The sequence below is a fragment of the Triplophysa rosa genome, linkage group LG5, assembly GCF_024868665.1.
Source record: "Triplophysa rosa linkage group LG5, Trosa_1v2, whole genome shotgun sequence".
In the NCBI taxonomy this organism is placed as follows: Eukaryota; Metazoa; Chordata; class Actinopteri; order Cypriniformes; family Nemacheilidae; genus Triplophysa; species Triplophysa rosa.
This window is the reverse complement of record NC_079894.1, coordinates 17,272,010-17,285,021: the sequence shown is the minus strand read 5'-3', so window position 1 is coordinate 17,285,021 and position 13,012 is coordinate 17,272,010. Positions and strand designations below refer to the sequence as shown.

General features: G+C 39.2%; 1 protein-coding gene across 2 annotated transcripts in view; it reads left to right on the top strand.

Annotated features, from left to right (window-relative positions):
* greb1l (GREB1 like retinoic acid receptor coactivator) overlaps positions 1-13,012 on the top strand; it is a 49,160-nt gene that overhangs the window by 17,189 nt on the left and 18,959 nt on the right. The window contains exons 1-5 of one of the 2 annotated variants that reach the window (XM_057334878.1): positions 5,514-5,773; positions 8,122-8,218; positions 9,358-9,517; positions 9,904-10,080; positions 10,296-10,472. In XM_057334878.1, the coding sequence (XP_057190861.1) occupies positions 9,361-9,517; positions 9,904-10,080; positions 10,296-10,472 (511 nt within the window). In that variant the 5' untranslated portion in view covers positions 5,514-5,773; positions 8,122-8,218; positions 9,358-9,360. Of the gene's footprint in view, positions 1-5,513; positions 5,774-8,121; positions 8,219-9,357; positions 9,518-9,903; positions 10,081-10,295; positions 10,473-13,012 lie in introns of those variants that run through there. The other variant, XM_057334879.1, reaches the window with a different exon arrangement.

Below are 13,012 nucleotides of genomic sequence, written 5' to 3'. Positions count from 1 at the left end.
GCTTGGCTATCACACTTTTATTCCTTTCCTGAATAATGATGGATGAAGCGTCAAAGCAGGAGGAATTGTGTCAGGAAGCACATCTGACCTCTCTTTGCCCCTTGTCACCTGATAAGGCTTGTCTGTTTTGATAATATGTGCTTCATGCGACACAGGGCCATTAAACAAGACCCCTTTTTACACTGTAACAGAAATGTCTGTCTATAAGGTTATTTTATCCTGACAACAAGAGCAGAACTAACAAACCATTAGAATCCATGAGGTGAAAGTGTGAGCTTACCAAATGTTTAAGCCAAAATGTACTAGGGAGAGCTCACTTGGAAAATAAACGCTTAAATTTGCCCATATCCACATGTCTTCTGGTCATCAGCGCATAACAGTTAATGAGTAACAAATCATACAGGGAGAAGAAATGCATTTGACCCATTGGTTGGACTATTATTGTCCCCAGTGAATAACAGTGTTCAGCTGTGGTCTGAGTTGTAAAATGCAGGGTTGGGTTCATCTGCAGGTCTCTGGTTTATTGGCCTGAGCTACTTTGCTGTTCTTCACCCAAAGAACTCTTTGTATGTCGTCATGGTATCATGGCACTTGAATTTCTCATGGATACCATAGATTTTTAAATAAACCATATGCATCCACCATCCACTAGTGAGGGCAAGTCATGTCAATGGCATAATGGCATCATCGTTGGTCAATTAAATGTGCCACCAGCCCTTCGGCCTTGAGGTGTAAAACTAGTTGACCTTTTCCAGTTAACCAGATGGGTAGGTAAACTAAAAAAATTTACACAATTTATAAAGGCATTTTAATGGAAAAGAGTACCATGGTCATCAGTGTTTTGTTGATGAACTACGATGAACCCTAGACCAGAGAGCACCTATGCTTTAAATTACACATAGGATGCAGTCTCTTCTATTGTACATTGTTTAAAGGAACAATACAGAGTTTTTAGGAGGATCTATTGACAGAAATACAATATAATATACAAAACTATTTCTTCAGAGGTGTATAAAGACCTTACGTAATGAACCATTATGTTTGTAATACCTTAGAATGAGCTATTTATTATCTACATACAGAGCGGCCCTACATACATTGAATTCACCGCCATGTTTTGTACAGCAGCTCTAAACGGACAAACAACTCTACAACGCTCGTTTTCTCTTCCTCTCCGCTGCGATATTGTGGTGAAACGGATCGCGGGATGATCCGTGAGCCGTACGGATCGTGCTCTCCAGTGCGGAACAACTGAACGTTTATTCATCATTGAGTAAAAGAGTAAAACGTGCTCTCGCTCTCCAGTTTCAGCTCCAACGCGCTCTCTCTCTCTCTCTCTCTCTCTCTCTCTCTCAAGTATCTGAACGAGTACAATATTAAAGCGGTTCCAGATAAACAATGACGCTCAAAACTGCTCCGTCACACAGCTAATATTACAACAACAACATATCTTGGTATGTTAGTATGTTACTCACATACTGATCCGAATCAAAGCAACCTCCTCGGAGGTGATTTTTAGACGATCTTTCTCTCCAATGTCTCTCTGCTGGAAAGTATCTCCATAGATATCTGTGAGTACATATCTGCTAAAAGCCTTAGTCCTAACGTGTAGTCTGCTGTAAAGTCTTTAGAATATTAACACAGGTCCTAGCTCCTGCCTGACTTTTATCCTTCTTTTTAAACTTAAAATCTACAACCCTATTATTTTATGTAATTAAATAAGTCATAGCTCTTTCTACAGTCTTTCTAATGCCCGCAAAATCTCTTCCCTGCGTCAACATGAGAACGACATCGTTTTGTACTGTGGTGGCCACCGTCGTGTTTGGACTGAGCGATTCGTGGCAAATCTATAATACAACACTAGTGGCCGCTGTTAATTAAGAACTTCGCCTTTAAATTTTGTCTCGTGTTGTTTGCTTTTGCCTAAATTAAGCAATATCAGCTATGCTGTCTCCAAAATTTTGTTTTCTTTAATGCCACTAATATTGTTGAAGGGGTCATTTGTCCATTTGTCTAAATGCAGGATTTAGTTGAAGGTTAAATTAAACCTTAGTGTATGGCAAGGTCAGGCCTCTAATCAGTGCTTTGGTCACACAAAGGCCAGTTTTTTACTCTAATAAATGAGCCCAGCATTCCACAATCCCACCAGCTGCAGTCTACTGACCATATCTCAGAGTTGCCCTCTTGCCCCTCTCATTTTCCAGTTACTTTTATAACTGGACAGTAAACTTCCAGTGGCTTAATGATGATGACTTCTTCATCTGCCCAAATACTCCTTTTGTTGATCCTCCTAGGCCTCCACCCCCTTAAACCCTGGCTAACCTTGGCCCACCACCCCCGTCCACTGCTGGACTAATCCTCTCCCCGAGCTGTCACCTCCACCCCCCTGGATCCAATCCCTCGCTGACCAGTCAGGGTTTTCTCTCCTCTGCTGATTTCAGCTTTGGCTTTCAGCTTGTGGTGTTGCCTTCCCCCCACTCGTCCCTTCCCCCTTTGTTCGTGTGGCCAAGCAGAAAAGGTTATCTGCACTGGCCTAGCTCATATGATGGTCTCGCTGGAAAAGCCCCGATTTGCACTTCAGGACCCCAGCAGGAAGTCTGTGAGAGAGCTTTAATAGGCAAATGAGTGCAGGGTTTAGGGACAACAACTTGCCGGCGGTGTGACAAGCAGCGTGAGACCCCACGCCTCACGCCTGGAACAGACCTTATGTGGTCAGTGCGGCAGAACGTGTCATGGCAGCATCGACTTTCACGTGGTGGTCGCATTGTCTTGCTGTTGTTTGTGGCTCGTGTTAGGGTGGGTTTGTTTTTTCTGACGCTGAGTAGATAGCTCCTGAAGACTTAGATGAGCTGTGGCAGTTGCCACCTCTAAATCTCCCTCCTACCCAGCTGATGGTCATTTGTCACTGCGTTAAAATCACGTTCTGATCTCACCTCATCTATGTAATTCTCAGTTGTTTTATAACATCCATGTGAGGTCAAGGAATTCGTCACTTTAAAAAATAATTTTATAATTCTGCTCAAATTTACCCCATCCTACTCTTGGCGGGTCCAGATTCAATTGTCTTTACAGATTAAGACATTAGAATTAAACAGTTCAGATTAAGTTTGACCCTTTGTGTTGAAACAATGTTGGTTTGGCTGGTATGAGGCAGATTTGTTGTGGAGAGTCAAGCCAAAGATGAGTCACACTTTTAGAACAAGCATTTTACCCTCAGTCATTCTGATCTGGTTACCCCAACCTTGACCCAAGCTTGTGCAATTGGATCAGAAAAAAGACCAGAATTATAGGTTTCAAATATCTGCCAATTTGGGTTTTAGATTGGCCATTGTCCCATTAGGTCCAAACAATAATATTGTCTGGCTGCAATGAGTTTCTTCTGTACCAAAGAATGGGACACTTCTCAAAAGGAAGCCAAGAACAAGACAAAGCAGAACTCCAGAAGATGTTGAAAGAGCCGCCACCACATGACTCATCTATTCTCCGATGGCGGTGGAAAAGATACTTCCCTTTGTCAGTGCCCAGGGCCAGAGACTCAAAGCAGTGCTGAAGGATGGCCGAGAGGAGGGACACTTCACTCACTGGCTCTTTTGTTTTACCCACAAGCTCAATTGAGCAAAGGAAACCTCTGCTTTGCTCTCTTTCTCCTTTTCCAATGACCCATTAAGGTCTGATAGCGTTAAAGACGGAGGCTTAAATCGACATCTCGGTTACTTTAAAAATTGAACTTGGGCTGCATCCATATGTTTATGTTTTTACAGTCTCTACAAAGATATGGGAGCCTGGCAAACTTGTTCCCACGAACGATGTGTCTAATGTAATATCTCACATTTGTCAATCAGGGTCATTCATAGACATTGTGTGGTCCAAATGGTATGTTAAAGAGGAACCTTGCAATTAAAATAAACAATGTTTAGACAAAGCCTCCAGATTAGCTGGAATGACAGCATTAATCACTCTGGGGGGCTAATAAAGCCTTCTGAGGGTGGGCGGTCATTGTTTAAAGCTGACTTTAATACTGCTTTAACCACTATCTACTAATTCTTTATTAGGGTGAGAAAAAATATACGGCTCGATTTAGACCAACTGTTGTGTATTTGCCACAACAACAGTTGTAAAAGCAACACTGCAGATGGATAAAATTAACAATTGGTTTACTGTACTTTTTTCATACAATCTAGAAAATGAATGCAGTTGTAGTTTTTAACCAATGTATATGTTTTTCCTTGTGAAACATAATTTCAAGTAAAATGTTTCAACCTTTATTTTTTCTAATGCATTGGTTTGTTAATGTGGCTGTTTTATTGTTTGATTGACAAATTCTTTGTGTCTTTAACTTTGAAATATGTGTTTCAGTGCCACTGGCTCTAAGGCAGCACACTCTTTGAACCATTGTGTCAAGTCACCTTTTTGTACGAGGCTGTTATCAATTATTAACAAATCCTACTATTTGGCTGTAGACAAAACTTGATCCAGGTCGTGTTGATTAAATCTACTTGAATATTTACCTTCATTTAACAGGGTCACCTTGATGCAACTTCTAAATCTTTATGCCTCGATAGAGTGTGATTGTTAAATATCGAGTTTATTTTGGAGGATTGGCATATTGGATCTATAATGACTTTTCACAAACAGAGCACCATTGATTTTCAGCTGCTTGTTACAATGCTGCCAATTTCTATTTTTGCTTCCAATGGCCCTGAAATGAGAGGGTCAACCACTGAGTCACAATATTTTGTCATTAGTGTACAAGATGAAGAAGAGAGATTGAGTCATTGTTAGAGAGATCCTGAAGCACCGGGGGAACCCGATCCTCCTGTATTTGCATTCAAACCCTCGCTATCTCCTCCACTTCCTCCGAGCCACTTTTCTGTGGCACGCGGTAGGAAATTATCAACCCAGGATAGTGCAAAACATCAATCTCCTATCATGCCCCTTGACATACTCCAGGTATTTTCACCAGATGAGTCCTCACCACGGCTGTTTACAATGGGGTTAAATTCTCAGTTAATTGACAATCTCTGGGAAGAGGGGAGGGATGTGTGTGCAAGGCAAGGCCAACAGCCAAAATGTGAACTGACCCCACATTCTTTAGCAAGTGTCCCCAGTTTGCCATTGGTTTATCAGTAAAATGGCCCCAATAAAACAGGGAGTGGCAGAAGAGAGGCCAGGGCCCCAGAAAACGATCCTTCGCCTCACGTTTTACCCCCATCTGCATGCGCGGTACTTAGCGTTCACCAAAAGTCTCGAGTGTCACGTTAAGAAAGTGGCATCTGCATATCATGCGTGGCAAATGCTGCACGCGTGTGGCGTGCGGAGGCACCTCGCCTTTATTGTGCCGCGCTCAACAGTATGGCCCTCTCCACAACAGCATCTGTCACCTTAGAGGGTCAGCAAGGGCCAAGATGAATGAGTCCTAAATGAATGCCCCTATCGCCCCGCAGAGCAAATGGCCAAAAAGAGGGAGGGGCAAGTGGAATGGGGGAGGGCCCGGTGTTTGTGTATGCGAGTATGTGTGAGTTTGTGTATCCAGAGCCACTGAGCGCAGGACAGAGAGGGTGGTTGCACTGGAGTTCGTGGAATCCACCCCAACTCAGGACTATCATGACCAGGCAGCTCATAGCTTGGAACGAGGATTACTGTCTTGGTGTTAACGCTGGTTTCGGATATTGTGAGGACGTTACGTTCACTATGGAAATAGCTTTGAGTGCTTGAGTGAGGTCTACAGTGGAAGTTGTTGAGGCACACTCCACACCTTGGCTGCTTATGAAAGGTACAGAAGCGTCATGTTAGATTTCTTTGACACTCACCGGCTCCTGCTAACATGGTGTCAATGGCCATGGCTTTTAGCACCCCATTTATTTTTAAGATATTTAAATTTTTTGCATTGGCTAATCTCTCTACCATCCCCCTGCTTAGGGTCTTGCTCTTTAAAGTATTTTTCCTCTTGCTTGAATGCTCTTGAATGTAAAAAAAACTAAGTGTCAATTGGTCAGAGCTGATGGCCAAGCTGAAATCTTTGCCTTTATGTACATCTTAATGCAAAGTGTATTTTATTGAAGTGCGCATATATTTGCAGGGCTAGTGTAGTGTTTGTGTTTTATATGTGATTCTTTGTTAAATTTATTTAGGTATATTCGTGAATTAAAAAGCAGAATTTGTTAATGCACTGGAAGTTCTAGCTCTTATTTCCATTGTCAGAAATGTAATTTAATTATGCAGATAAGCAAGGAAACAAAAGAGGGAGTGGACTGACAGAGAGAGAAAGAGAGGCCTTTGGTGTGGGAAAGTACTGTTACCAAATTTTACTACATTTACTGCCACACTTGAACTCCACCATATTGGCACGGTTTCTTTTAACCCTTTAATTTTAACTCCACTTATTTTATTATTACAAACTGATAGAGTTATGCATAAAAGTGTAAGGTCTGTGATCCAGAAATGTTCTCAAAATGTTGCGTCTTTTGGAGGACATTGTTGTAAAATCTGAGACAAAACAAACTGCTTGAGACGTTTGCAGATTTGCATGTTTATGTCTATAGACTATTTTGTTGTCTATATATTCTTAAGTGGCTTTTTTAACTGATTGAATTTGCACCATGTATCATTTTTGTACTTTACTAAATATAGGATGGTAATGCAATCTGAAAAGCTACATTGAAGCAGTAAGGATACCACGACTTGGTTGTGTTTAGGTGAAACAGCTCTTGGCCTAAAGGCAGGGCTCTCTGCTGGCATGTCCACATTAGCATTTAACACCCCTTAAATGTCATTACCAGTCTAACTGGACCAAGAGCAGCCTGAGGCGATTTTGAACTAGATTCAGGTGCTGCTATCTCACTTATCATCTGTTTACCGTGGTATCATGATGAAACTTGGCCAAACAGGCTCCCAGTAAGCTTGCTGTTGGACAGGGTGTCCTAGCTTATTATTTCATTGTTCAGGGTTCGTTGTACAGAACCCCCGATACCCTCTTGATCTAGGTAAGATTTCTTAGCTGTCATTCTCTGAAATCCTTAATCATGATTTGTAAATCCATTAAAAAAATGATGCAAATGTGAAGATTTTCCAGTGGGTGGTTTTGATGGTAGGAGTCTACATGTAAATTAGATCTGGTTTCCTTGGTAATGATTCCTGGAGCACAGATTACAAAAAAGCAGACCTAAAATTGGTATGTGATATGTTTATGAAAGAATTCAATCTAGTGTATTTACGGTACACTGTAAAAAAATCCTGTTAAGAAAATTACCAGTACCTTTATTTTACGGACTTTCCTTTTTTAATGCTAAAATGCAATTTAATGCAGTACAAAAGGTAAAATACAGGTAAAACAACTGTAAAAATGAATATGGAAAATTCCTTCATATTAATACAGTATATTGTACCCTATTTTTACGGATTTTTGTTTTTGAGTGTAATTGTTGTAACTTTTTCTTTCTTATTGTATTTATCTTTGTCTAAACGTTCGAGTCTTTTCTTAATGCATACTGTTAATTATTTTCACATCTGAATTTATTGCATCATATTTTGTACGTGTATAAAAATGTCTTCATGACAGCAGTATTTACTGATTGATTGATGGCTTTACTGCATTTCACTCTTGTTTTACCAAGCCAAAAGAACAAAAACCTGTCTCATCAGTCTTTGTGTAGGGCTGGAAGTAAGACACATAGAGTTTCTTTCCCTGATGCTTCACAAACATTCCCTTGAGGTCATAGTGTCATATAACTCATCCCTCACCGTTATCAGTTAACAGCTACATATGTCGGGGAACATTGCAATCTGTTCTTCTTTACAAACAACTGTCTGATCTCAGATAACACCAGGATTAATACATATTACAGTTTCTTAATCATTTTTAGGATACCAAAATGCAGTAAATGCTCTGTTCAGTATTTTAAAATAAACCCAATCTGGAATGCATCATTCTATTAGGTCACTGAATCAAGCACTGTTGTCATATGTATACATGTGTATATTTCCTTTTTTTCACTATCTGCTGTACCTTCCTAATGCTTTCAAACAACAAATGATTTACAATGTGTTATTTTATGCTTCTTATTTCGAACTGTAAATAATCTGAGTTTTGAGCATGACTCTATTCCCTAACTTTTTCTGTAGGTGTGGGGGGTTTACCACAATGATCATGCATCAACATTGATATAACATGGAGAAGAGATGATCCTGTCCATCTGTAGATAAATAACTACAATAAAAGGTATGAATGTTTCTTCTGGGTATCATGCTCCCCAAGACATTGATCAAGATAAAATCTTACTGATATATAAGTTTAAGGTCACTTAACTATTTTTCATGATCTTTGAAAGCTTTTGATCTGAAGATACATTTTTAAAAAACGTACAGTAAATTATTTTTTCAAATATTGAAATGGATGACCGAATAAGGAAAAAAGGTAGCCAATAAGAGCCTAAAATATAATAGTTTTGATTTAATTAGGATTTTTTTAATCACAACATAATTAAAGATCACCATAGTTAAATCTGTGTTATTCCATAGTTTTGATGTATTTCCTGTTTTTCTAAATGAATGAAAGAAACATTAATTAAGACTAAATCAATTACTTCCAACTTTGGAATGGTAGTGTGTGAAACACAAGGGAATTGTGAAAAAATAGAATTATTATAGAAGAATTTAAAGTCAATAGTCAATATTATTATTCTCATGGACGAGCTTTCATTAATGAAAACAATTGTGTTATGTTTATAAGTACACATGAATAGATGTGTTTGGATGATATCTTTTGTGCCACTGCAGCCATTCGCCATCTCAAATACCCGTAACACATGCCCAGCCAGATGTTCCTGTATTGTTTGTGCCAGTAATATGGCAGCAACTGGGTTCATGTCATTTTATAAAGGATGATGATAGCCTTATTTATGGTGAAACTGAAATCTCATCTGAGTAGACATAGAGTAAAAAACAATAGTCATAGTTCACCCAAAAATAAAAATGAAAATTCTGTCATCCTTTACTCACCCTCTTGTCATTTCAAACCTGCATGACTTTCTTTCTTCTACAGAACACAAAAGAAGATATTTTGAAAAATGTTGTTAATTGGCCTCCATTCACTTGCATTGGTTTTGTGTCACAATAGAAGTGAATGGGGTCCAGTGCTGTTCGGTTGCCAACTTTCTTCAAAATGTCTTCTTTTGTGTTCTGTGGAAGAAAGAAAGTCATAAAGGTTTGAAATGACAAAAGGGTGAGTAAATGACAGAATTTTCATTTTTGGGTGAACTTCACTTTAAGGTCTTCTCTCTTTTTACAGATTAGTATTATTATTGACAGCTGTTGGCATCTTGTTTCAAAAATAATTTTATGATTTCAATTCCTTTTCAGATCATGGGGAATTCGTACGCGGGGCAGCTGAAGTCTGCCCGCTTCGAAGAAGCTCTGCACAACTCTATAGAGGCCTCGCTGAGATCGAGCGGCGGCGACCCACAGCCCGTATTCACTCAGCTTTATCTGGAGCCCGATCAGTATCCTAGCAACCTGGAAGGTAAGCGAGGTCATCGGCTCATTTGTCTTCTCAGAAAATGAACTTGATACTCACCACTCGTCTTCTATAAATTGCATTTTGAAGGAGAGATGTACTAACATGAAAAGCTAAAAATCTTCTCTGACTCATCTATTCTGAAAATCATATCTGCTCATCAAGATATAAATTCATAGAAATATATACACTGCAAAAAATGACTTTCTTACTTAGTCTTTTTTTCTTGTTTTCCAGTAAAAATGTCTAAAAATTCTTGAATCAAGATGCATTTTCTTGATGAGCAAAATGACCTTATTTTCTTAGGTCATTTTGCTCATCTTCAAATATATCGTTCTGATTCTGATTCTGAAGGTTACAATGTCACACCTGTTCCTCTTTCTGCTTTTCAGATGTTAAACCAAAAATGGACCTGAGAATCAGGTCCATCCCATCCGGTCATGTGCTGGTGAATTGTCAGTCCTCCAGCTGCATTGAGAACATGGATGATGAGGAAGATTCAGACACCAGCAGTCCACCCCTGCCTTACATGCAGGGAGCACCTCCTGATGGATGTTGCACTATTGATGGTATGAATGATGTAGACAAATATATGCACATGCTAAAACTCTGTGTACACATTTTTCCTATGCTTATTGTGTCAGTAATGTAACATTTTTTCAAGAACAAACTCAAAATTGCATTATTGAACATGCTTGAGTTTTTGCTGTAAATGTCCACGTGCAGGTGAAATGCAGTGAATCATCACATGTTAGCTGCATGTTTCTGACTCTTCTGTCTCCAGGATTCTGTCAAGCAGGAAAGGACCTTCGCCTGGTTTCCATGGCAACAGAGTCTATCGAGGTTCCCTTAGGGTTCGAGCTGGTCGGTGCCAAATCACCCAGCATCCCGGAGCACATCCTGGTCTGTGCAGTGGACAAGCGCTTCCTGCCAGATGAGAATGGGAAAAATGCACTTTTAGGTTGGTGTTAGGCCCAATTCACATTTCGTGTCTTTTCCGCGCGCATATTCGTTATTTTAAATGTAGACTCGCGCGGCAGGAGTGCGCAAATAGGGGGCGACGCTACGCTCATGCGGTGCGGCGCACACATTTTTCTAGGCGCGTCGGTGCCGCATCGAGATGGAAATAGTTTAACTTTTCGGAGTGCCGCGCGCGCACCTCGGGTCATTTGAAGAGAGAAAGAGGCGCGTCTCGCATTTTCTGCACTGTTTTAGAAGCGAAATGTGAATCAGCCTTAGGGCTGTACAGTGTTGGGTGTAACTAGTTACTAAGTAATTAGTTACTGTAATTTAATTACCTTTCCCTTGAAAAAGTAAAGTAAGGGATTACTCTTATTTTTTTCTGTAATTTAATTACAGTTACTTTTGATGTAATTAAACTAAATACTTTGTGTATTATATGTGTGTGCAATAGTGGAATTGACATCAAAATGCAAAGTCTAACTTTAAAATCTGTGCTTTAATGTATAATTCTCACATTTGTAATACTTTGGTCAGTTAATAAGAGTACTTTATGTAGTTTAATATTATTTATTTGAATGAATAAAAAGAGCCCTTTCATGCCTATCCTTGAATCACTTAACTAACCAAGGTTGATATAGGATATAGAAAGTAATTAGTAATAAGTAATTAAATACTTTTTGGAGAGAGTAATTTGTACAGTAATCTAATTACACTTTTGAATATGTAATTAGTAACTAGTAATTAATTACTTTTTGAGAGTAACTTACCCAACACTGGGGCTGTACGATTTGGCCTAAAATCAAAATCTCAACATTTTCTCTCGATTACGATTATTGAACGATTATTTTGTTTTTGTTTATTTATTAAAGCTTAAAGGAGTCATATGACAGGGCTAAAACGAATATTATCGTTTGTTTTAGATGTAATGCAATGTGTATACAGGATTTAAGGTTCAAAAACGCGGTATTTTCCACATACCGTGCATGTTTGTATCTCCTCTTTGCCCCGCCTCTCTGAAACGCACAGATTTTTAACAAAGCTCATCGCTCTGAAAAGCGAGGTGTGCTATGATTGGCCAGTTAACCAGTGCATAGTGATTGGTCGAATACTGCAAGCATGTGACGGAAATCTGACGCCTCTTACCATATTTGGAACATCAGGTTCCAAAGCAATTGTGCTGACAGGTACGCCCACCTTACTTGCGTATACATTTGGGTGGTCTTAGTCAAATCATACCACAAACTGGCGTAGATTTGTGGGGGTGTGGTTACACGAGGCGTTTCAGGCAGGTCTGGGTGAGCATTCGCTTTTAGATAGAATGCATCTTTTGTTCCGACACTTTCATTTTTGCAATTTTACGTGTCTTATACATGCATGGGCAACTTATAACACACCAAAGACACAGAAAAACACGTACTTCCGCCATATGACCCCTTTAAAACTCACCACTCTGCCTAAAGAAATATGAAGTAAACGGGTTTCAGTATATCTATATCTCCCCTAATACGCACATTTTTGGACTAAAAGTCCTGTGATCACTAAACGGGAGCAAAAACGGGAGGAAGAATATTTCTCAACTGTACTTGTCTTCCAAGCATATTACAGAAACATGGAATATTTTATTTAAATCTGAATCGGATAATTTAAAATCAGTTTATCGAATCGGATCAGTTTTGTGATGTGTTTCAGAAATATAGGAGCGGAGTGGAGACAGAGACGGCTGATAACGCGTCCTGTTAATTTTCTTTATTTTACATAATCACAACGTTTTGTTGTTATTGTGAGTGTACGCACGTAAAAGTAGTTTCGGTTACTTTTCGATTAACTGCCCAGCCCTAGTTGGTGTTCCAGTTTAGTCCAAGCTAGTATGAAGTTACACTTGAGATTTAGTCTGAAAGAGCTTCACATGCCAAATGTTATTCCTATTTCTGACTATGTGCATGAAGCAGTTTCTTTCTCCTCATGAAAGCATGTTATAGTGAAAGCAAATTATAATATTATTTTGCATTATATTACATTATAATCAAGTATTTTGAAGTTCACTGTGGGCGGGGCCAGGAGAATGACAAGAGAGCCATACACACAACGTAACATTACACATAGGGATGTAACGATTACCGGTTTTATGATAAACCATGATAAAAACGTCCAACAGCTAGTTTTATATCGTGGCATATTTTAGTTATCATTGAAGTGTACCAACTTATCGTTACTAATGGTAAATAGCCTACTGTCCAGCGTCAGCATCAGTATAACAGATGTGCATTATGAAAAGCGGGTTTTGATCATTTATGTCAGGAGTGCAAAATAAACAAGCAAAATAATATGTTATTGACATGAGACATACATAATCAGCCTCGTCTGCTCCCGTTTATTTGTGATCACAGGGCTTTTAGTCCAAAAATGGCATATTGGGGGAAATAAAGACAGAAACATGTTTATTTCTTTAGACAGACTGATGATTTTAAAGCTCCATTCTACTGTTTCTGTAGCGATCACTCTTATGACTACAGGTGCCTCCGGGGTCCTAAAAAACAT